Source organism: Bubalus bubalis, chromosome 23 (genome assembly GCF_019923935.1).
Source record: "Bubalus bubalis isolate 160015118507 breed Murrah chromosome 23, NDDB_SH_1, whole genome shotgun sequence".
NCBI classification, from domain to species: Eukaryota; Metazoa; Chordata; class Mammalia; order Artiodactyla; family Bovidae; genus Bubalus; species Bubalus bubalis.
In genome coordinates, this window is record NC_059179.1 from 5,873,287 (window position 1) to 5,895,783 (window position 22,497).

At 35.5% G+C, this 22,497-nt stretch overlaps 1 protein-coding gene across 1 annotated transcript in view; it reads left to right on the forward strand.

Annotated features, from left to right (window-relative positions):
- The window catches only part of PCDH15 (protocadherin related 15), a 1,798,632-nt gene that overhangs the window by 1,727,258 nt on the left and 48,877 nt on the right, over positions 1–22,497 (forward strand). Inside the window, exons 31-32 of the mRNA XM_045164127.1 lie at positions 6,272–6,360; positions 21,520–21,696. Coding sequence (XP_045020062.1) covers positions 6,272–6,360; positions 21,520–21,696 — 266 coding nt within the window. The remainder of the gene's footprint in view (positions 1–6,271; positions 6,361–21,519; positions 21,697–22,497) is intronic.

Consider the following 22,497-nt stretch of genomic DNA (forward strand, 5'->3'; position numbering starts at 1 on the left):
ATGGGCATTTACACAAAAATAAATGAGGTGAGACTGTCAATTCAAGGAAAGCAACTGACAGTATTTGTTGTTAATGATGACAGTCAAGCCTCCAAGTACAAATTAGTATATTGGGAAGCATGTGTTCACCACTGTGAGTTTGACAGCTTGCCATTACTGAGAGATTTTTCTGATGAGATCAGTGGTAATATTAAAGAATGTGATTTTTTTCTTGGTATTGTGTAATATAATGTGTCAATATTTGAAAAACTGGCAATATTCAGTGAACCGATATTTTCCAAATGACCAATGCAAGATGTTTTTAAAAATTCATAGGCAGAAGGTCCATTCAAAGTGCAAGACCGATAAAGTTCTTTTAGTGTAACTGAACATGATTTTAGATTTTACATTGAAACTAATCTTGAAGAAACTACCACTTGAGTTTTGAGTTTGCAGACAACATACACAATCATTTGAAAGCAAAAAAAAAAAAAAAAAAAAAGTACTTAAGATATCTCTTCTTTTTCAAGAAAAGTGAGATTGTTCCAGAGACCAGTTAGGAAGAAACAGTGACCAGACCAAGCAAGAAACTGTGTGAACCTCTAGAATTTTGCTGTCCATTGTGTTAACTCTTTGCTATATGTGGCTTCTGAGCACTTGAAATGTGGTTAGGTTGCATTTAGACATACTGTGTAATATACACAATAGACTTCAAAGACTTAATATGAAAAACATGTAAAAACTCTCCTTAATAAGTTTTTTAGCTTCCCTGGTGGCTCAGATGGTAAAGAATCTACCTGCCATGCAGGAGACATGGGTTCAATCCCTGAGTCAGAAAGATCACATCGAAAAGGGAATGGCAACCAAATCCAGTATTCTGGCCTGAAGAATTCCATTGACAAAGGAGCGTGGCAGGCTACAGTCCATGGGGTCACAAGAGTCAGTCAGGAATGACCCATTAACATTTTCACTTTTTCTAGACTGCTTAATACTGGAATGATAATATATTAATTATATTAGGTTAAGTGTATTATTGAATTAATTTCATTAATTTTTCTCTTTCTATTGTGATTACCAGAAAATTGAAAATTACATACCTGGCTTTTCTTTTTTTTTTTTTTTTTGGTCTCACGTTATGTTTATATTGGACTGTACTATCTAAACTATTTAAGAAGTGAATAGAAAAAAAAAGAATTATAAGAGGTTTATGAGAAATAAAAAAGATTCAGAATCTCCTTTTTTAAAAGTATGTGTTGCACAAATATTAGATTTTTGTTTTTTTCTTTTGATTGTACCTAGTAATTTTAATCCATTACAAAAATCAACCCTCCCCCCCAAAAAAAGATGTTTACAAGAAGTGTCATTAGTAATTAAAGCATAAATAATTAAATGAAGCAATTTTAAAGGAGAATTTAAAAAATTTTACTATAATAAACTGAAGTGCATTTGTAAGAATATTTGCATAAAGGCTCTACTGAAAATGTAATATAAACAAAATCTCTTTGCTGTAGATGATAGAAGAAACCAATGATTCAAGGACATGGAAATTTTTGTAAGATCAAAATTTAAACTACAATAGCTTGTCTTCATATGCACAAAGCATATATATGTTCTACATAAATAATATGTATATGTCAATACTTTTATGGAGATTTAAAATTTTAAATCTGTTTGTAGATAAGTCTGAGATAGTTACTTCTGGAGAAGGCAATAGCACCCCACTCCAGTAATATTGCCTGGAGCCTGGTAGGCTGCAGTCCACAGGGTTGCAAAGAGTCGGACACGACTGAGTGACTTCACTTTCACTTTTCACTTTCATGCATTGGAGAAGGAAATGGCAACCCACTCCCATGTTCTTGACTGGAGAATCCCAGGGACGGGGGAGCCTGGTGGGCTGCTGTCTATGGGGTCGCACAGAGTCGGACATGACTGAAGCAACTTAGCAGCAGCAGCAGCAGAGTTAAATGCAGTCTGACTTTTTATTTTATCAGAATTAAAAATGCATTACTTTTTTATATTTAGTGTACAAAATCATGTTTTCAAAATCATTTTCAAAAAATCTTTTTGAGAAATTATAAGCTTAATATGGATATATTCCAGAGGACTTTAAATCTTGATTCAGTTTGTTTAATGAATTAAAAATTCTCTTTGAAGTAATTTATCCTTCTGACTAAAGAGAAAGTACTGACAGTCTTTTAAACATAAATGACAGAGTTACTTATAGCTTTAAGGCCAAATATTGCTTCTCAATAGAGTACCCAGCACATGAATTGACTGCATTCCAACACTTTACTTGTAAAACAACCTTCAAAACTTAGAACTTATTTATGCAAAGGGAAATTTTACCTTTCCCCCATACTGAATAAAACATTCTAGTGTCTCATTGATCTACAATTAGTGGAAATCACTCAACCATGTGAAATCAATCTCTGGGTATTTGTTTTGATAGACTGACTGTGTAACAGAAAACTCCAAAATTTCAGTGGTTTAAACTAACAAGGTTTGTTTTTGCATGACCCAACAATGAGAGCATATATGGTCGGGTGATGTTTTTGACAGCTCTTGCAAATTGAGATTCAGTGGCTCAGTTCCCTTCCAGCATGTGTCTGTGTCCTGCTCTATAGTTTCTTTTTTTTTTTTTAATTTTATTTTATTTTTAAACTTTACATAATTGTATTAGTTTTGCCAAATATCAAAATGAATCCACCACAGGTATACATGTGTTCCCCATCCTGAACCCTCCTCCCTCCTCCCTCCCCATACCATCCCTCTGGGTCATCCCAGTGCATTCAAACAGATACTGCCCAAGAAAGAGAAGGTTCACACATGGGATAGATTAAAAAGTATTTGTTTCCTCTTTTGCACTGACTTCCATTGGTCAGAACATCATATGGTTCCATCAAACTCCAAAAGAAGCTGAGAAATCTGCTCTTATTTAGAAAAGAGTCCATGATTACTATTTATTTCAGGCTGTTTGTTTTGGATCATTTTTTTTTTTAACATTCTCTCACCCAATATTGAAAGAGAAAAAAGAAGGGAGGAAGAGACAAAGGAAGAAAGAGAGGGAAGGAAAGAAGAAAGAGAGGGAAGGAAGGAATAAAAGAAACAGTTTCACAAAACTCATATAGATTTTTCTGGAGATTTTTATCATGTATTTTTACTACTAAAAACTAAAACAGGAAGCAAAACAAATAACAAAAAAAGTTATATGTAATATGTAATGTTAGTCCTTTTTATTTTTTTATTCAGGAGTGATGCAAAAAGATAAAAGAGTTACCAAAAAAACTGTGATAATCCCCTTTTTCTAATGAACTTACATTTTGTGTGTGTGTGTGTGATGACACAGTCAAGATTCATGTACATGTTTAAGGAAAATGTAAACATTTGATCCCAAATACCTATAATGAGTTAGAGATACAGGTTGGAACTGCCGGTGTTAGCAACTTGCTGTAGGTGGTAATAAGATAGACTCCTGGCTCAATATAGTCTATCTGCACACATGAATTATTGGGCCCACATTGTGGTTTGAAAGATTTCAAATTAGTTGTAAATATTTCACATCTTATCTCTTTCCTTGAAAGATGGAAAACTCCAGCAGCTCTGGATCTATTTACCCACATCACAATATTCAGTAGAGATGAGCAGTAGCTGAGTTCTTCAGAGGAGTAATATGCTCTCTGATTTGAGAGCCTGCCAATTCTCCCTATTATTTCATACTTTTGACAGCTTTCCTTATTTAGGTTACCTGCCTGGTCCCTGAAGAAGTTTGAGCTTATGACTTCTGATAGGGCATCTATGGGCAACTATATGCAGAGAACTTGGAGCTTATATAAAAAATATATGTAAACATGAGGTTAAAGTGAAAGTCGCTCAGTGGTGTCTGACTCTTTGTGACCCCATGGACGCTATAGTCTATGGAATTCTCCAGGCCAGAATATTGGAGTGGGTAGCCTTTCCCTACTCCAGGGGATCTTCCCAATCCCGGGATCAAACCCAGGTCTCCTTATTGCAAGTGGATTCTTTACCAGTCGAGCCACCAGGGAAGCCCAAGAATACTGGAGTAGCCTATCCCTTCTCCATGGATCTTCCCAACCCAGGAATCAAACAGGGTCTCCTGCATTGAGGATGGATTCTTGACCAACTGAACTATCAGAGAAGCCCAAAACATGAAGTTATTACCTAGCAAATTTATATTCAGATATATAGTGCTAAATATGCCTATTGCAGAGTATTAAATTAATAGTCCTAGTGTATATGCATTTACACAATTTTAATTGTGTATAATATTAGATACACATTTTTAATTTTAAAATTTAATATTACAAACTGCCATTACTGCATGGCAAATAGAAGGGGAAACGATGGAAATAGTGACAGATTTCCTCTTCTGGGCTCCAAATCACTGCGGACTGTGACTGCAGCCAAGAAATCAGAAGACAATTGCTTCTTGGCAGGAAAACAATGACAAACCTAGACAGCATGTTGAAAAGCAAAGACATTACTCTGCTGATAAATGTTTATATAGTCAAGGCTATGGTTTTCCCCGTGGTCATGCATAGTTGTGTGAGTTGGACTGCAAAGAAGGCAGAATGCCAAATAATTGATGCCTTTGAACTGTGGTGCTGGAGAAGTCCCTTGGACAGCAAGGAGATCAAACTAGTCAATTTTAAGGGAGATCAACCCTGAATATTCACTGGCAGGACTGATGCTGAAGCTGAAGCTCCAGTATTTTGGTCATGTGATGCAAACTGACAACTCATTGGAAAAGACCCTGATGCTTGGAAAGATTGAGGGCAGAAGGGGAGAAGAGGGCATCAGAGGATGAGATGGCTGAACAGCATCACCAATGAACATGAACTTGGGCAAACTGGGAGATGGTGAGGGACAGGTACGCCTGGCGTGCTGCAGTCCATGGGGTCACAAAGAGTCAGATACAACTGGGTGACTGAACAACAATACTTGTGTATAATGTATGTACAGGACAGTACATCTTTTAATGTCTGGGTAACAAAAGAGCACATGTTCTGGAGCCTGTGTTTAATTGGGACCAAGATATTAATGTCTCTTTGTTGTATTGGAGACATATTTTAAAATTGGATATTTAAATTTTTTTCATATTTAAAAAATGGAATGATACGGTAACTACCTGATACAATGATTTATAGAATTAAATCAGTGTCAATTCCTGTGTGTATGCATATGTTAAGTACTTTCAGTTCTGTTCAACTCTTTGCAACCCTATGGACTGTAGCCCACTGAGCTCCTCTGTCCATGGGATTCTCCTGGCAAGAATACTAGAGTGAGTTGCCAAGCCCTCCTCAAGTGGAATCTTCCTGACCCAGGGAACGAACCCATGTATCTTCAATATCCTGTGTTGGCAGGCGGGTTCTTTACCTGGGAAGCCCATTAATTCCTGTACTTTTGAGCGAAACAGTAAAACATGTATTGTAAGCAGAGAATAAATGCTATTATTTTTCTTCCATTTTTCTAAATAAGAACATAGAAGGGACTCTAAATATTACATGGAAGAATGGATTCATAAACAGTGTTAAATTAGCTTATTTCAGCCCCATCTGAAGTTTTTATGTATCGTCATTGTTTTAGTCACTAAGTCGTGTCCATCTGTTTGTGATCTAGCGGACTATAGTCCACCAGGCTTCTCTGTCTGTGGGATTTCCCAGACAAGAATAGTGGATTTGGTTGCCATTTCCAGGGGATCTTCAAGACCCAGAGATCAGATCTGTGTCTCCCGCACTGGCAGGTGCATTCTTTACCAGTGAGCCACCAGGGAAGCCCGAGTTTGTATGTGTATACCTCTTTATCTACATGAAATTGGCTAATGCAGACATGATTCTGTATTTGGTGATCTCATGGAATGAATTATTCTAACTATCCATGTCCCAGATTCTTAATGACAATGAATAAAGGATCTCTTAGGATTTATAAAACCTAAAAGCTTAGTTTTCCATTTTCCTGAGTGTTCTTAAATAACCCAGTTTTTTAAAAAATGTACAAAACCACATTTACTTAATGCTTTTGTAAAAGTCAAGAAAACAAATGCAAAATCAACAAGGGTCGAAGTCACTTAGGCTTCTATAACATCTAAGTAAGCAACTATTCTCTCATTCCCAATCTGTTCCAACATATATAACAGAGATTATGTAGTTAGAAATACCATTTATACTTAAATTGGAAACCACTATGTCTTTGCATAGTAGGAAAGAAAAATGTTAATTCGATTATAGAAATGTTAACAAGTAAAAGCCAAATGAATTCTATTTTTGTCTTTCAGGTCTCTGTGGTCAATCAGCTGGATATGCAAGTCATTGTTTCTAATGTGCCCCCTACTCTAGTGGAAAAAAAGATAGAAGACCTTACAGAGTAAGGGTTTTTCTTTACTTACATATTTGTTTTCATATGGCTACAGTTTTTTACTGAATTAGGTCATTTTAATCATTACAATGTTCAGACTAAACACACATTTTTAAAAATACCTTCTCAAAATTAAACTTAAGTCATTCTTTTATTGAAACAGGTAACTTCATTTGAAGTGATGATCTAAGATTCTTCAAATAAGAATGAAAATTAGATGTGAGATCTTATTCTTCAGAATGTTTTGACTAATGGGTCAACATAAACTCAAAATACTGTACATAAGAAATAAGCATAACTATTTGAGTATATATCTTGATTTTGTGGCTCCAGAGTCTTCAAAAAGCTCATTATCTCAGCAATCCAGCTAGTCCGGGAAATGCTACTATTTCTCAGAGTGATGTGTCTAAATGGCTAAAGCTTATTATTTTATAATTTTTAAAAATGTTAATTCTTTCATATTTTCATTTTAAAATACATGTCATGTCCCTCTGCCTTTTTAACAGTGTATACTCTACATGGCTGAATATGTTAGTCTTGTCTCAAAACTGTGATTATGAATTCATAATTTCCTAATATTCTAAATATTATCGAGGAATATTAACATGTCTCTATTTCACCCTTAACTACCCTAACCTGACCTGTATCATTTAATAATGTTATAGTGACACTTATTAGTTATTCCTTGTCTTCTATTGAATTCAACTTGACAGATGTCAGTTACTGTCAATTTGCCTCTTTCAAGTAAAACATCTTTATATTTCTGAGCTGCCAGAAGAAACTGTAGATGGTCAGATAGTTAACCTGCCACTAACTATGTGTCAAATAAAATACAATAGGCACTGGATTAAGGCATGAGTGACTCTCCTATAATAAGAGCATATGTGTTTGCAAGAATTACTTCCTGGTGCTTCACAAAATTTAACCTTTCTTTGCCACATAAAACATCCTGTGAAAGAGGTGGAATAGCGATCAGAGAGTATCTTGTTTAATTCTGTAAAAGTGGTTTATATACGCTTAACTTTTATTAAATAGTAGCTGATTACACCTGTTTTGATGTCATCTATTGGAACAGGCTTTTTCTGATTACACCATCCAAAAGAGATGACACTCTTTTCAACCCCTGCTTTTGTTCAAAGCATATTTAATATTTATATTATTATATATCAATTTAACATAAGCTTTATAAGATAGGAAATCTACCTTTCACTACTATAATTCCAGTTATATAGTAAGCATTTGATGCATTTTCCTGAATGAAAGTTTTGTGCAAGCAAAATCATGATGTTCTTTTCTTCATATTGAGACAAAATTTATAAAAACTGAAAATGGCCATGTAAAAGTATAATTTCATAGCAGTTATATGATTTATTCCTCTTACATAGATATGAAGATTTTAAAAAGAAAAATCAGGCATCTTTGAAAGAAGTTTTAACTTCATATAATATTGTCTTTGAAACACAAGCTTGGGCAAATAGTTTAATCTTCCCCGGACTCAATTTCACCATTTGTTGAGAAGATAAAACTCCTTTCATAGAATATCATGAGAACTAAATAATATAAGCCATTTAAGACTCTTCTAAAACTATGAAAATTGTGAACATTCAATGAACAATAGATATTCTGTGCAAATGAAGTTAGTGACCCAAAGTCAGTAGGGTAAGGCAGAGAGATCTCAGAGTTTTGGCATGTTCTATACAAAGAATCTAGTTTAGTAATGGAGGTCAGATTATGGATTATGGATTCAAGCAAACTAGTTTGATGTTGATCTTGTGTTCCTTTAGATAGAATTAAACATAAATGTGTGGGACTCCCCTGATGGCTCAGTGGGTAAAGAATCCACCTGCAATGCAGGAGACACAATGACTCAGACACTTTGATCCCTGGACTGGGAAGATACCCTGGAGGAGGAAAATGGCAACCCTGCTCCAGAATTCTTGCTTGAAAAATCCCATGGACACAGGAGCCTGCCAGGCTGCAGTCCACAGGGTCGCAAAGAGTCGGGCATGACTGAGTGACTAAGCACATAAGTAAACCTAAATTTACTAATGCAGTAAGCATAGCACGTGCATGCCAGATTCCCTTTTACAGGATGTCTTTTCTTGTTTGTTTTCTACAATCTGTGTTACTTTAGAGATTTTTAGGAACAAAAATTTTGGATCCCTTTTTAAAAAGAGACTTTTTCCAGGGAAGTTTTATGTCATTGTAAAATAGAGCAAAAGATAAAGAGAATGCCCATATACCTCTTCTTCCACCCCCCTCACACATAGCTTCCCTCACTATCCATATCTTGCACCATAGTGCATTTGTTACAATAAATAAACCTATGTTGACACATCATAATCTATAGTCTACATAGTCTCAAATCCATAGTCTACATAGTGTTCACTCTTGGTTGTATATCCTGTGGTTTGGACTACTGTATCTATCATTGTAATATCATACAGAATAGATTCACTACTCTAAAAAATCCTCCATGCTCCTCAAACCTTTCCCACTAACCCCCAGAAATCAGTGATCATTTTACTGTCTCCATAGTTATATCTTTTCCAGAAGATCATACCCTTGGAATTATATAGTTTATAGTCATTATGATTCCTCTCGAAATCAACTTTAGTAGATAGAAGATGGAAATAGTGATAGACTCTTAGATCTGATTCAGCACCATGAAGCCCCAAATGCTCCATCTCCCAGGGCTGGGGGTGAGAGAATGGAGGGCATAATGAAAGCATACACATAGACGAAGTAGACAGCAGAGTGCCAACTTGGTACTTAAAAATAGGAATTTATTATTCCAATGATCAGACTAACCAATATATATGTTTCCTGTAGGTATTCTTAGATAAGTCACATCACCTTCAAAGCCATCTTCTGTATTTCATGAGACATCTCTATCTTAAGATGGGAAAACAAACTCCATGTGATCATCACTTTTATTTTTCTCCTTTGTATGTGCTTTCAGTCGCTCAGCTGTGTCTGAATCTTGAGACCCCAGACTTTAGCCCTCCAGGCTCCTCCTCTCCATGGGATTTTCCAGGCAAGAATACGGGAGGGTTGCCATTTCCTCCTCCAGTGGATCTTACTGACCCAGGAATCAAACTCACTTCTCCTGCATCTCCTGCATTGCAGGTGGATTCTTTACTGCTGAGCCACTAGGGAAGTGGCCAGATCATAATCCAAAGTGTTCTGATAAGCATAAAATCAGCACAGATTGGGAGAGTAGATCAAAGAAAAATGTAATGATCTAATAAATCTGTTTCACGATTGGGAAGATTTTTCATAAGGTATCAATGTCTTTTGATAACTAAGAGCATGATGCCTGGAAAATAGAATGCTCAAAGAGTATATCTTAGTTGCTATAGGAATGATAATAATTACTCCTCACTTTCTTGGAACTGGCTTAAATAGCTCTACTAATTTTTTTTCTTTTATTACTTTGTTTTTTAATACTTATAGAAGTAACTAAATGATCTTTTGCAATGAAACACATATCTTTTTAATTATATTAATATATTCAGCAAATTCTCCCATAATGAGAATCTGTGCCCCTTATGAGTGGCCTCACATGTTTGCATTTTGAAGTATCTTAGATTGATCTTAGCATTTATCTCTTTGTGAGCATTGTTTTTCTGTTACAAATTCTTGAGATTAAGGCATAGGAGAAATAGCTGTGAGGGTAAGGTTAAGGAGATCTTATTATAACATACAAATGATTGGCAATAGTGTCTAAAGAAGCAAAGAATTGTTTGCATTTTGTGTCTTCCTCCTTGCTCTTTTCACTTCACCATGAAGCTCATATAAATAAAAGATGCTTGGGATTCTAAAATTTAAATGGTAAGAATCTGTGGAAATGGCATTTTCAAAAATATAGGTAAAATAATTTAGAAATATTGTGTTATAATATGAATCAGAATTGGTAACTTAGGTCTCAGAGTTGGTCAAATGCTTCTTATTTTCTAAATACAATACGAAAATTCAGTGAAATTAAGACTTTATTGAAGTAGTTATTACTTTGGTGTGGAGGAGCCTAATAGTTCATGAAAAATTTACAAAGCATCTGAAATGAGTCTGTGTAATTAATCTATAGCTCCTGGAATACAGCTTACAAAACATACTTTAGAAATCTAGCCAAAATGTGTATTTCTGGGATAAGAATTATAAAATCACTTCAGAAGAAAATCTAGGAAACAATAAAAAATAACAGCCAGCACTTATATAGTCTTAAATCTGCATAAGACTTAGAGTTGAGGGGAAAGTTGGAGTTGAAAGGCAAATCAATAAACACATTATCGTTGATCATTTTTATCTACATTTTGCTCTAGAGTTGGGAAGCTCAGGGAATTTTCTATAAAGGGATATATTAATAGTTTACTAATAATAAATTAAAAACAATATTTGTACTTTTAATGGTATTATTTAAATTTTGCTGTTAATTAAATTCATTTTGTTATTAAAATATTTAAATGTTAAAAATAATTAGTATTCATCATAGCAAAATCCTTTTGTAAATAAAACTTTATTTTCAGGAGCAGGTAAGGCTGGTTTAGCTAATGGGCTCTAAATTAATGAATCCTAATTTGGAGCATTATATTTTGTAAAGAGAAAAAGTTACAATGCTTGTTTTTTCTATTCTAATTCCTATAAGAAAACACTTTAAAGAAAATCTTGGGTGAAATTCCCAATTGATAAATTAGCAGTTTTTCCTAGGAAGGCTTTTCCTTTTGAATTCACAGGATCTAGGCTTAAGCCCTGGAGAAGGCAATGGCACCCCACTCCAGTACTTTTGCCTAGAAAATCCCATGGACGGAGGAGCCTGGTAGGCTGCAGTTCATGGGGTCACTAGAGTCAGACACGACTGAGCGACTTCACTTTCACTTTTCACTTTCATGCACTGGAGAAGGAAATAGCAACCCATTCCAGTGTTCTTGCCTGGAGAATCCCAGGGACGGGGTAGTCTGGTGGGCTGCCGTCTATGTGGTCGCACAGAGTCGGACACGACTGAAGCAATGCAGCAGCAGCAGGCTTAAGCCCTGGTCTACTAGTGGTTAGGAATTCTTGGACCAGGAAATTAAACTTTTTGATTCCTAGTATCCATATCTTGGGGCTTCCCTGGTGGCCCAGTGGTAGAGAATCTGCCTGCCAATGTAGGAGATGCTGGTTCAGTCCCTGGGTTGGGAAGATCCTGTGGAGAAGAAAATGGCAACCCACTTCAGTAGTCTTGCCTGGGAAATTCCATGGACAGAGGAGCCTGGAGGGTTACAGTCCATGTCATTGCAAAAGTGTCCAACATGAGTTAGTGACTGAGTATGCATCCATATCCTGAAGCTGGCAATTTAGTCATTAAATAAAGAGTAGTTCTTAGTTGTATGCACTGAAGATTTAACAGTGAACTAAAGCAAAGTCCTTGTTCCCATGAAAATTACATTCTATTGGGGAAAAACAGCAAATAGGATAAGAATAATAAATAATACATAATTTGATATCAAGCAGTAATAACTATAATAAAAACAAGTAAAACTATGTTATGAAACAGATGTATTATTTCATATAGGATGATTGAGGAAAACCTTTCTAATAAGCAGAAATCTAGCATAAACCTAAGAGAAGTGAGGGAGAAAGTCATTAGTCTGTGGTGATGTGGGGACTCAGGAGTAGAGAATGTTATCCCAGATAGAGGACACTACATATATGAAAATCCAGAGTTAGGAATATATTTGTCATATCAAGGTATAGATGTCAATGTAGGAAATGAGTTATATAAGATCTCATAGGCTACCTGGATGATTTTAACATTTTACTTTGTGTAAAATAGAAAGTCCTGGGCTTCCCAGATGCAGCTAGTGGTAAAGAACCTGCCTGCCAGTTCAGGAGAGGTAAGAAATTTGAGTTTGATCCCTGGGTCTGGAAGAGCCCCTGGAGGAGGATATGGCAACCCATTCCAATATTCTTGCCTGGAGAATGCTATGGACAGAGGAGCCCAATGGGCTATGGTTCATAAGGTCACAAGGAGTCAGACATAACTGAAGCAAACTTAGCATGCACACATGCATAGTAGATACTAGTTACATGTGGTTATCAAGGACATGAAAAGTGACAAGTCCAAATGAGAGGTGCTGCAAGTATAAAATACACACCAGATTTCAAAGACTTAATACCAAAAAAAGTAAAATATCTCCTTAATGTTTTTGTATGGATTATATATGAAATAATCATTTTGTATCGATATACACAGCTAAATAAATATATTAAACTCACCTCACCATTTTTATCTTTAATTTTTTAATGTGGTTACAGAAAATTTGAATTTATATGTGTAACTTGCATTGTATTTCTTTGGGCATTTTGCTTTAAATGTTTTGCACAGAGAAATAACATTGTAGCTTTAAGTTTTAAAAGGTTGTTGAGTGGGAAATCAGGAGACTAGTTAAGAGTCTAGAGCAATAGTCCAGGAGAGGGATCAATGTGGCTTGGAATTGATGGTAGGTATGGAGACAGGGAGGAGTTAAGGATATAATTTTTGAAGATACAACCTACAGAATTTGTTATAAATTGGACATATGAGAAAAAGTAAGAAACAATAGTGACTCCTAGGTGTTGGGTCTGAGCAAACAAAGCCAAATAATATTTGTCATACTTGAACACTGAAAAATTTGATAAAAATTATACATGTAAAAGTAATGGTATTGTGTTCTTGGAAAGGATTGACTTTATATGGCAATACTTGATTCATATCAATAAAGGCCCTGGATGTCAGTCCTCTCTCACCATCATGATACTAATTTCCCAACTTAGTAATGGGACTAGAGCCATGAAATTAAAAGACACATACTCCTTGGAAGAAAAGTTATGACCAACCTAGATAGCATATTAAAAAGCAGAGACATTACTTTGCCAACAAAGGTCCATCTAGTCAAGGCTATGCTTTTTCCAGTGGTCATGTATGGATGTGAGAGTTGGACTGTGAAGAAGGCTGAGCGCCGAAGAATTGATGCTTTTGAACTGGTGTTGGAGAAGACTCTTGAGAGTCCCTTGGACTGCAAGGAGATCCAACCAGTCCATTCTAAAGGAGATCAGCCCTGGGATTTCTTTGGAAGGAATGATGCTAAAGTGGAAACTCCTGTAGTTTGGCCACCTCATGTGAAGAGTTGACTCATTAGAAACGACTCTGATGCTGGGAGGGATTGGGGGCAGGAGGAAAAGGGGATGACAGAGGATGAGATGGCTGGATGGCATCACTGACTTGATGGACATGAGTTTGAGTGAGCTCTGGGAGATGGTAATGGACAGGGAGGCCTGGCGTGCTGCAATTCATGGGGTCACAAAGAGTTGGACACGACTGAGCGACTGAACTGAACTGAACTGAAAGCTCCATTATCTGTTCCCCATAGTCACATTTTTAGCTCTACATTAAGATTTTTTTTTAAATTTATCTCATTTATTCCATGTGAACTGAGTGCATTATAGATATCAGGTATGGTGCTATCTATTCAAACCAATGAAAATATAGGCCTAGCTGGGATATGTGAAATATTTTATTGTATTGAAAGTTTATACTTGTATAGTTTTTCTTATCTACTATGTTCTAAATTGAATTGCTATAAATATCTCCAATCACATGCCAATTTTGTTCAAGTATTCTTAACACAAAGATGAAGTTGAAGAGGTAATCAACAGAGAATGACTATAAATGATCTAATTTTATCAAATTATCAAGCATAGATATTTCAATAGCACAACTTTTGAAAATAATGTTTTCTGTAATAGGCATCTAATAGCTGTAAAATAAATTGAAGCCAGTCATAAAAATAAAACATAAACTCAATATAAAATGAAATCCATTTTTTTAATATTCAAAGTATATATCATGATTCCTTTAAAAAATGATAAATTTAATTTGGTTTTATTCAGTCTAGGTGATTCATTATTATGACACAAAAGGGATTCACCTACTATTTTTTTTTAAATACTTAGTTTGGGGCTTTATTTTCACAGAGAAAGAAGTAACTTCCTGTCTTTCCTAGTGGAAATACTCATTTTTCAACTCATTAAGTTACAAGAACTCATAGTATTTTACAAAATTAAGATAGCCCAGAATACAATTTGACTTGTACAAAACAGTATTTGAAGTGGTTACTTATGTACTTTGAAGAAATAACCAAAGCAAATTACTTTTCGGACTTTTCTGGTAGATCAGATGGTAAAGAATCTGCCTGCAATATGGGAGACAGGGTTCAGTCTCTGGGTGGGGAAGATTCCCTGGAAAAGGGAATGGCAACCCACTCTAGTATTCTTGCCTGGAGAATTCCATGGACAGAGGAGCCTGGTGGGCTATAGTCGATGGGGTCACAAAGAGTCTTTTCAACTAGACTTTACTTTTTCTTTAGATTCTACTGTATATTGATTCAGTGGAGTCATGCATGTTGATGTGTTTGCTTTCAATAGGTTTATTCCTATTTTAATGTCCATACTCACCATTGATTGATTAACACATTTCTGAATGCTTATAGTGAAAACTACCAGTTTCTCTTGGGAAAAAGAAAAAAGTATTGAAGGATAATAAATGAGTGTTCTAAATTTATATTTGCTATCTAATATATATGATATAGAAAAATGTAAATACATAATTGTGTCCCTCTTCCATTTTTCTTAGCAACATACACACATATAAAAGAATGGTGCTTAGCTGGTACATTTAGATTGTATATTTTGTCAGATTCAATATATTTGCTCCTATATATTATTTTTCTTTCCCCCCCCCAGAAACAATGAAAACAAAGCAAACAAACAAACAAACAAATAAACATAGTGCTTTTTTAGAATTCCACTGAGGACATTTTAATTTTATTTTTATTTTAAAATAATGTTTGATATATTTGAGCAACTGCTATTGTTTGCAAAAAGAGATAATCTTCTTAACTGAAAATGAATTGAAATGGTCATTTTAAAAACCCTGTTTTTTAGTTTTAGGGCTGATAGAGATGGTTTTACATTTTTTGTTTACCCTGTAAGGGGAATACAAACATTAAAAAATAAAGCAGTGTTGGAGCAAATATTCTACTTAAGAAAAGAGCAAGCTTAAAGAATAGGCAGAGCTACATTGTGGGAAATAAAAATAAATTTAATTCATAAAAGACAATTTTAATGAAAGTACCATAATATTGACTGTAATATTTTTATTTAACTTATTATTTATGCTATATATTTTAGAAGAATTTGAATAAATATTTTAAAGCAAACAATAGAGGGAAAAAAAGTAAAGTGTTATAATCTCTGTTTACTTTTCCCAAATATCATATCATTCAGTTTATTTTTCAGAGTTTTTTCTTGTACCAAATAGAAAATAACTCGAAAGCAGTTGCAAGATGAAAATAATATCATGATATTATGATTCCATTAAAAATATGAATCACAGCTGCTTTATAAAGATTTCCAAGATACATAGTGGGCATTTTTTTTTCCTTTCAAAATACTTATTTCTCTCATATTCTTTTGTTTTATGGTCCAGAAGTTTTGCAAATAGAACAGCTTATTATCTCTTATAATTATTTCCAGGCCATGGTACAAGAAAAATATACTGTGTTCTTGTGCAGCCACTCAATTCAGATACCTGATCAGCAATGATCGGTGCCTTTATTCTCTTAATCATCTTTGTAGTTCTTCTCTTAACTTTTTCCAACTTCTATACAATTTACCTTTCTGTGCTGCTGTTTTACTAGCTTGTGGAATAAATTCAATCACGTGTTTAGATAAGGAAATTCCATTTGTATCAGCAGTAACACAAACTAGTTTATTAATAATCTCACTTATATCTAAGTTGTTATAAAGGTTACGTTTAGTTTATTTTTTTAATGTTTAACTTTATAAAAGGAGAATTTAGACAGTTTATAATGATTCATGCAGTGAAACAAGGTAAAAAACATTTAACATAAGTCAGAAATGGAATATGGCAAACAATAGAAAGACATTGTGGAAAGAATGAAAATGAGACTGGAATAAAGAAGCTAAAATGTCTTGCAGAGACACTACAAAGTAGAAAACAAACTTGGTTTTCATCATATTAAGGCCAAAGTGAAAGAAGCATACAAAAAATTGGAAAAAAATGTGAATCAGTTAAAACATTAAGAAAAAACAAACAACAAATCACTTCCATTGGAAATGCAGAACTATTTCTGAGTGAAATGCAGGATTGGAGGAAGGATTTTATCCTGTGGGACATCTTAGAGAAGATATCTCATAATGTCATTAACAAAATGTTCTAGGGAACCTGGAATATTGCTGAGGATATGGTCTGGGTAAAGTCTCTACAAGTCTGTTTTATGAGAGAAAATTAGTTTAGAATATTAGGAAAGCCTGTGCTGTGCTGCGTATCCCTCTGGCCATCTGCAATGCCTATTGATTCTTTGAGCCAGGCTTTTGAAAAAGTATTGACAGGTACCTGGAGTGGAGCTCCCTATGTTGCTAGTTAAATATAAAACATATTTATTCAACAAAAGGCTAAGTAGGGTTGGCAATCATGAAATCTGAGGAGTTTTTACAACCACCACAACAAATAGCTCACATTTGTGGCATGTTTTTTATTTGTTGGGCTTTGTGCACTGAATTGGGTGTTATCTAAATAATGTCTCATAGAGGCCTTTGAGGCAGAAATCATTATTTTCCCCTTTGCAGAGAAGAGTTTCCTATAACTTTGAGAGGCTCAGTAATTTTCACAAACATACAGATGCCAGTGGTGGAAATTTAATTAGAATCTACTTCTATGAGCTAGCAGCAGGTTGGGTTCCTAACCACTCCCTCTGCACAACGCTTCTTAGAAGGCAGACCTAATTAGAAACCCAACCTATTTTTGGGGGTGGGTGGGTGAAGGAGGTGTGAGCTGCTTTAACACAAGGCCAGAAAACCCCATCAAATGGTAATTTTACTGTGGCTCATTCACACAAATAGGTAACTGAAAAGATGATTGGTGTAACAGTTGTAGTGTGAAAACACAAAAGTTAGCTATAAGTAAATATCTGTTTTAGTTATAAAATGATTTCAGTAAAGTTGCTACACTTTTTTTTAATAACACAATTTCTGGTGAAATGCACATATAAGAAATTGGATAAGTGATGCTGTAAATGAAAATTTATGGGAATCAGCCAAAAATAACTACCTTTGATAATAATCAGTTAACTGAGCCAGTTGTTTATTAAAAACGGTGTTTCACATTAAAAAAAGTTTTTTTTCAACATTTATTAAAAGATGGCTATATAGATTGCAATGTTTAATTTAAATTAGAAGCTAGTTTAAATGTTAAATAATTACCTATCATGTGGTAGCACAGTAAAATGTTAGTCCCTTGGACTGCAAGGAGATCCAACCAGTCCATTCTAAAGGAGACCAGTCCTGGGTTTTCATTGGAAGGACTGATGCTGAAGCTGAAACTCCAATACTTTGGCCACCTCATGGAAAGAGTTGACTCATTGGAAAAGATCCTGATGCTGGGAGGGATTGGGGGCAGGAGGAGAAGGGGACGACAGAGGATGAGATGGCTGGATGGCATCACCGACATGATGGACATGAGTTTGAGTGAACTCCGGGAGTTGGTGATGGACAGGGAGGCCTGGCGTGCAGTGATGCATGGGGTCGCAAAGAGTCAGACATGACTGAGCGACTGAACTGAACTGAACTGACTGATACATATATTTAGATATAAACATACATGAACATATAATACTGTATTAACATATCTCTTTATAGAAACTTTGAAACTTTGTCTAAAGATCATGTAATAACCTATTACTAAATTTTATGAGTATGCTACTGATCTTTTAAACTGAAGTAAAACAATAAACCCTAAATGTAAATTTAATTTTTTAAAGTATTATAATTATTATACCAATTCATTCACACTGTATTTAATTCTTCACAGATCAGACAGTTTGTTGTATTGAAAAATGTTGCCATAATTAAATACCATACTGCCAAATGTTTGATTATACTACTTATATTTTCAATTGATGTATTGCTTCCAAGAATTTAGATTCAGGGCACAATTAACATTATATAAGCATCACCACAGGCATCTCCCTTGATACAGTGTTTGTGTATGACACAGATGTTACAGATTGATAAAGAGTATTACAGATCCTTCTCTCTCTCTCCCTGTATGTGCATACACACACACACACACACACACACACACACACACACACACATATATATATATTATAGAACTTATTTTATTAAAGTTAGACTTCCCTGATAGCTCAGTTGGTAAAGAATCTGCCTACAATGAAGGGGCTGTTGCTAAGTCACTTCAATCATGCCCGACTCTGCAACCCCATAGACGGCAGCCCACCAGGCTTCCCCGTCCCTGGGTTTCTCCAGGCAAGAACACTGGAGTGGGTTGCCATTTCCTTCTCCAATGCATGAAAGTGAAAAGTGAAAGTGAAGTCGTTCAGTCATATCTGACACCTAGCAACCTCATGGACTGCAGCCTACCAGGCTCCTCCGTCCATGGGATTTTCCAGGCAACAGTACTGGAGGGGGATGCCATTGCCTTCTCCGACAATGTAAGGGACCCCAGTTCAATTTCTCAGTTGGGAATATCCCCTGGAGAAGGGATAGGCTACCCAGTATTCTTGGACTTCCCTTGTGGCTCAGCTGGTAAAGAATCCACCTTCAATGCAGGAGACCTGGGTTTGATCCCTAGTTTGGGAAGATCCCCTGGAGAACCAAAAGGCTACCCACTACAGCATTCTGGCCTGGAGAATTCCATGGACTATACAGTCCATGGGGTGGCAAAGAGTTGGACACAACTGAACGACTTTCACTTTCACTCCACTTTCACTTTAAGCAAAAGTCTAATAATTAAAGCCTTCAAAGTCATAATATCATAAATTGACAGTGACCTAGGGCATGCAAATACTTATACTGGTAGAATTTCTTGATGGAATTACGAACTGTAAATCCACATGACATTTTATTTCAAAATGTGTGTGTGAATTGGCTTAATAAATTAATAAAATGGAGTGGAATAAATAAGGGCAATGTAAACATTAGCTTTAATTTATATTTGCCAATTCAAAGTAAGTACTTAGAGAGTTACATTAAAAAAAAATGAGGTTAAAAAAATTGGAAGCAACCCTTTATCTATGTACATATGAAGATGAAGGTCTAAAAATTCATTATTATGAATATCACACATATATATTTATATATATGTATATGTGTAAAGTAATGTAATATATATATATACATATATATATATATAGCATAGGCAGATATTGTAGAAATACTTAGGTATATGGACACAGATGATAAATAGAAAGATTGATTTTTACAAAATATGTTCGTATTCTAAAATACTTAAATTTAGTTTTAATGTATTTATCAGAAAAAGGTTAAAAATAAGACTTCAGATCTGAACTTATTTAGCTTTATTCCAAAATATCTCTAAATGTTTAAGGAAAGAAATCTTAATGATGAGAGAAAAAGAAAAGAATGAAGAGTACTTCAGTAAGAGAAACTTCAACTCTGCTCTTTACACCAGTTTAAAAGTAAACAAGACACTTCATTTACATTGGTGATGTCCTTGGTGTGTACACCATAGACTGTGCTCAGTGGTACAGCCATTTCCTCCAAAGTTTCATATCCTGCTTCTCTTTTAACAGGGCAAACCAAGCACATACCACGCTCTGAAGGCAATATATTTTTTTAATAGAGGAGAAAACAGGTCAATTTTGGCATCTGAAGTAAAAGTTATTACCTGGTGCATCAAAATTCTTTAGAATATATTATTCCTCATTCCCCCCAAATGCTTCACAGCTTGGACTCTATTTGTCATGTTTAGTTATTAAAATTAATTAATTTACATATAAATGTCTATATTTAATAATCTGCATTCTAGAGTTAATCTTCAAGGATTAATAATATGAAGTTTTTAATAAGAACATTAAGGAAATTGTCTTTATTTGGCTATAATTTATAATTTCAATTAAAATCATTATCCAATTAGAAAAAAATGTACTTTACAGAAAATTACCTATGGATTACTGTTATTTCTTTCCTTTCTATTGAATATTTACTAATTCTGTACTAAATGATATATCTTTTAGTTATTTGGTGGCTCAGTTGGTAGTCTGCTTGCAATGCAGGAGACCCAGGTTCAATCCCTGGGTGGGGAAGATGCCCTGGAGAAGGAAATAGCAACCCACTCCAGTATTCTTGCCTGGAGAATTCCATGGACAGAGGAGCCTGGTGGGCTATAGTCCATGGAGTCACAAAGAATGGGACAGGACTTGGTAACTAACAATTTCACTTTCACTTTAGTTATTTGTATTCACCTAAATAGGCTCTGAGGATTTTATCATAATCTGATAAATCAGGCAAAACAAAATATCTACATTCTTCCACTGCTATAGTTTTCTAAGGGTCTTTATACACTGAGGGAAAGAGGTATCTGACTCTTGTGCCTTGGTATATAGCTATTATGGCATGTATTACAAAATCTGGTGAAAGGTGTAATTTATAACACCAACCATATGAACTCAAGAGTTCTAAGACCCCATGGCTCCTATAAAGCACAGACAGCTTTATTTGTACAACATAGTTGGCATTTCTCATGAGCCATGGAAGAGCTCAATTGGTATCATAAATTTTAAGTCTAGACTTAAAGAGGACATGGTTGATGACCTCTTTCTACCTTATTCAGCTTCTAGCATCATTGGGAGTTAAATGTTCTAAATACATGGAGAATTTTTTTCAAGAGTTAGTATTCACTGCTGCTGCTGCTGCTGAGTCACTTCAGTAGTGTCCGACTCTGTGCATCCCCATAGACGGCAGCCCACCAGGCTCCCTCGTCCCTGGGATTCTCCAGGCAAGAACACTGGAGTGGCTTGCCATTTCCTTCTCCAGTGCATGAAAGTGGAAAGCGAAAGTGAAGTCGCTCAGTTATGTCCGACCCCTAGTGACCCCATGGACTGCAGCGCACCAGGCTCCTCCATCCGTGGGATTTTCCAGGCAAGAGTACTGGAGTGGGGTGCCATTGCCTTCTCCATAGTATTCACTAAACATTAGCAAAAACCAGGCTGTCATCATTTTTCATTTACTAAATATCATTTCAAGATGAGGGTGATATTTTCCCCCAGATAATCTGTCAGAATGTAATGTTTGTGCTTTGATTTATAGGATTTTGGATCGCTATGTTCAGGAGCAAATTCCTGGAGCCAAGGTTGTGGTGGAGTCCATTGGTGCTCGCCGGCATGGCGATGCCTTTTCTCTAGAAGATTATACCAAGTGTGACTTGACTGTCTATGCAATCGACCCCCAAACCAACAGAGCCATCGACAGAAATGAGCTTTTTAAGTGAGTACTTAATATCACCCATAGATAATCCTAATTTAAGGCTATAAGTACTTATTTATTTATTTTTTCTACATTTTCTTTTTTTAATATAAATTTATTTATTTTAATTGGATGGTAATTCCTTTACAATAATGTATTGGTTTTGCCATACATCAACACGAATCTGCCACGGGGGTACACGTGTTCCCCATCCTGAACCCCCCTCCCACCTCCCTTCCCATACCATCCCTCTGGGTCATCCCAGTGCACCAGCCCCGAGCATTCTGTATCATGCATCGAACCTGGACTGGCATTTCATTTCACATATGATATTATACATGTATCAATGCCATTCTCCCAAATCATCCCACCCTCTACCTCTCCCACAGAGTCCATAAGAATGTTCTATACATCTGTGTCTCTTTTGCTGTCTCGCATACTGGGTTACCGTTACAATTTTTCTAAATTCCATATAAATGCATTAGTATACTCTATTGGTGTTTTTCTTTCTGGCTTACTTCACTCTGTATAATAGGCTCCAGTTTCATCCACCTCATTAGAACTGATTCAAATGTATTCTTTTTAATGGCTGAGTAATACATCCAAGTCTATGCCCCAACCAGTAACACTGAAGAAGCTGAAGTTGAACAGTTCTATAAAGACCTCCAAGACCTTTTAGAACTAACACCCAAAAAAGATGTCCTTTTCATTATAGAGGGCTGGAATGCAAAAGTAGGAAGTCAAGAAACACCTGGTGTTACAGGCAAATTTGGCCTTGGAATACGGAATGAAGCAGGGCAAAGGCTAATAGATTTTTTCCAA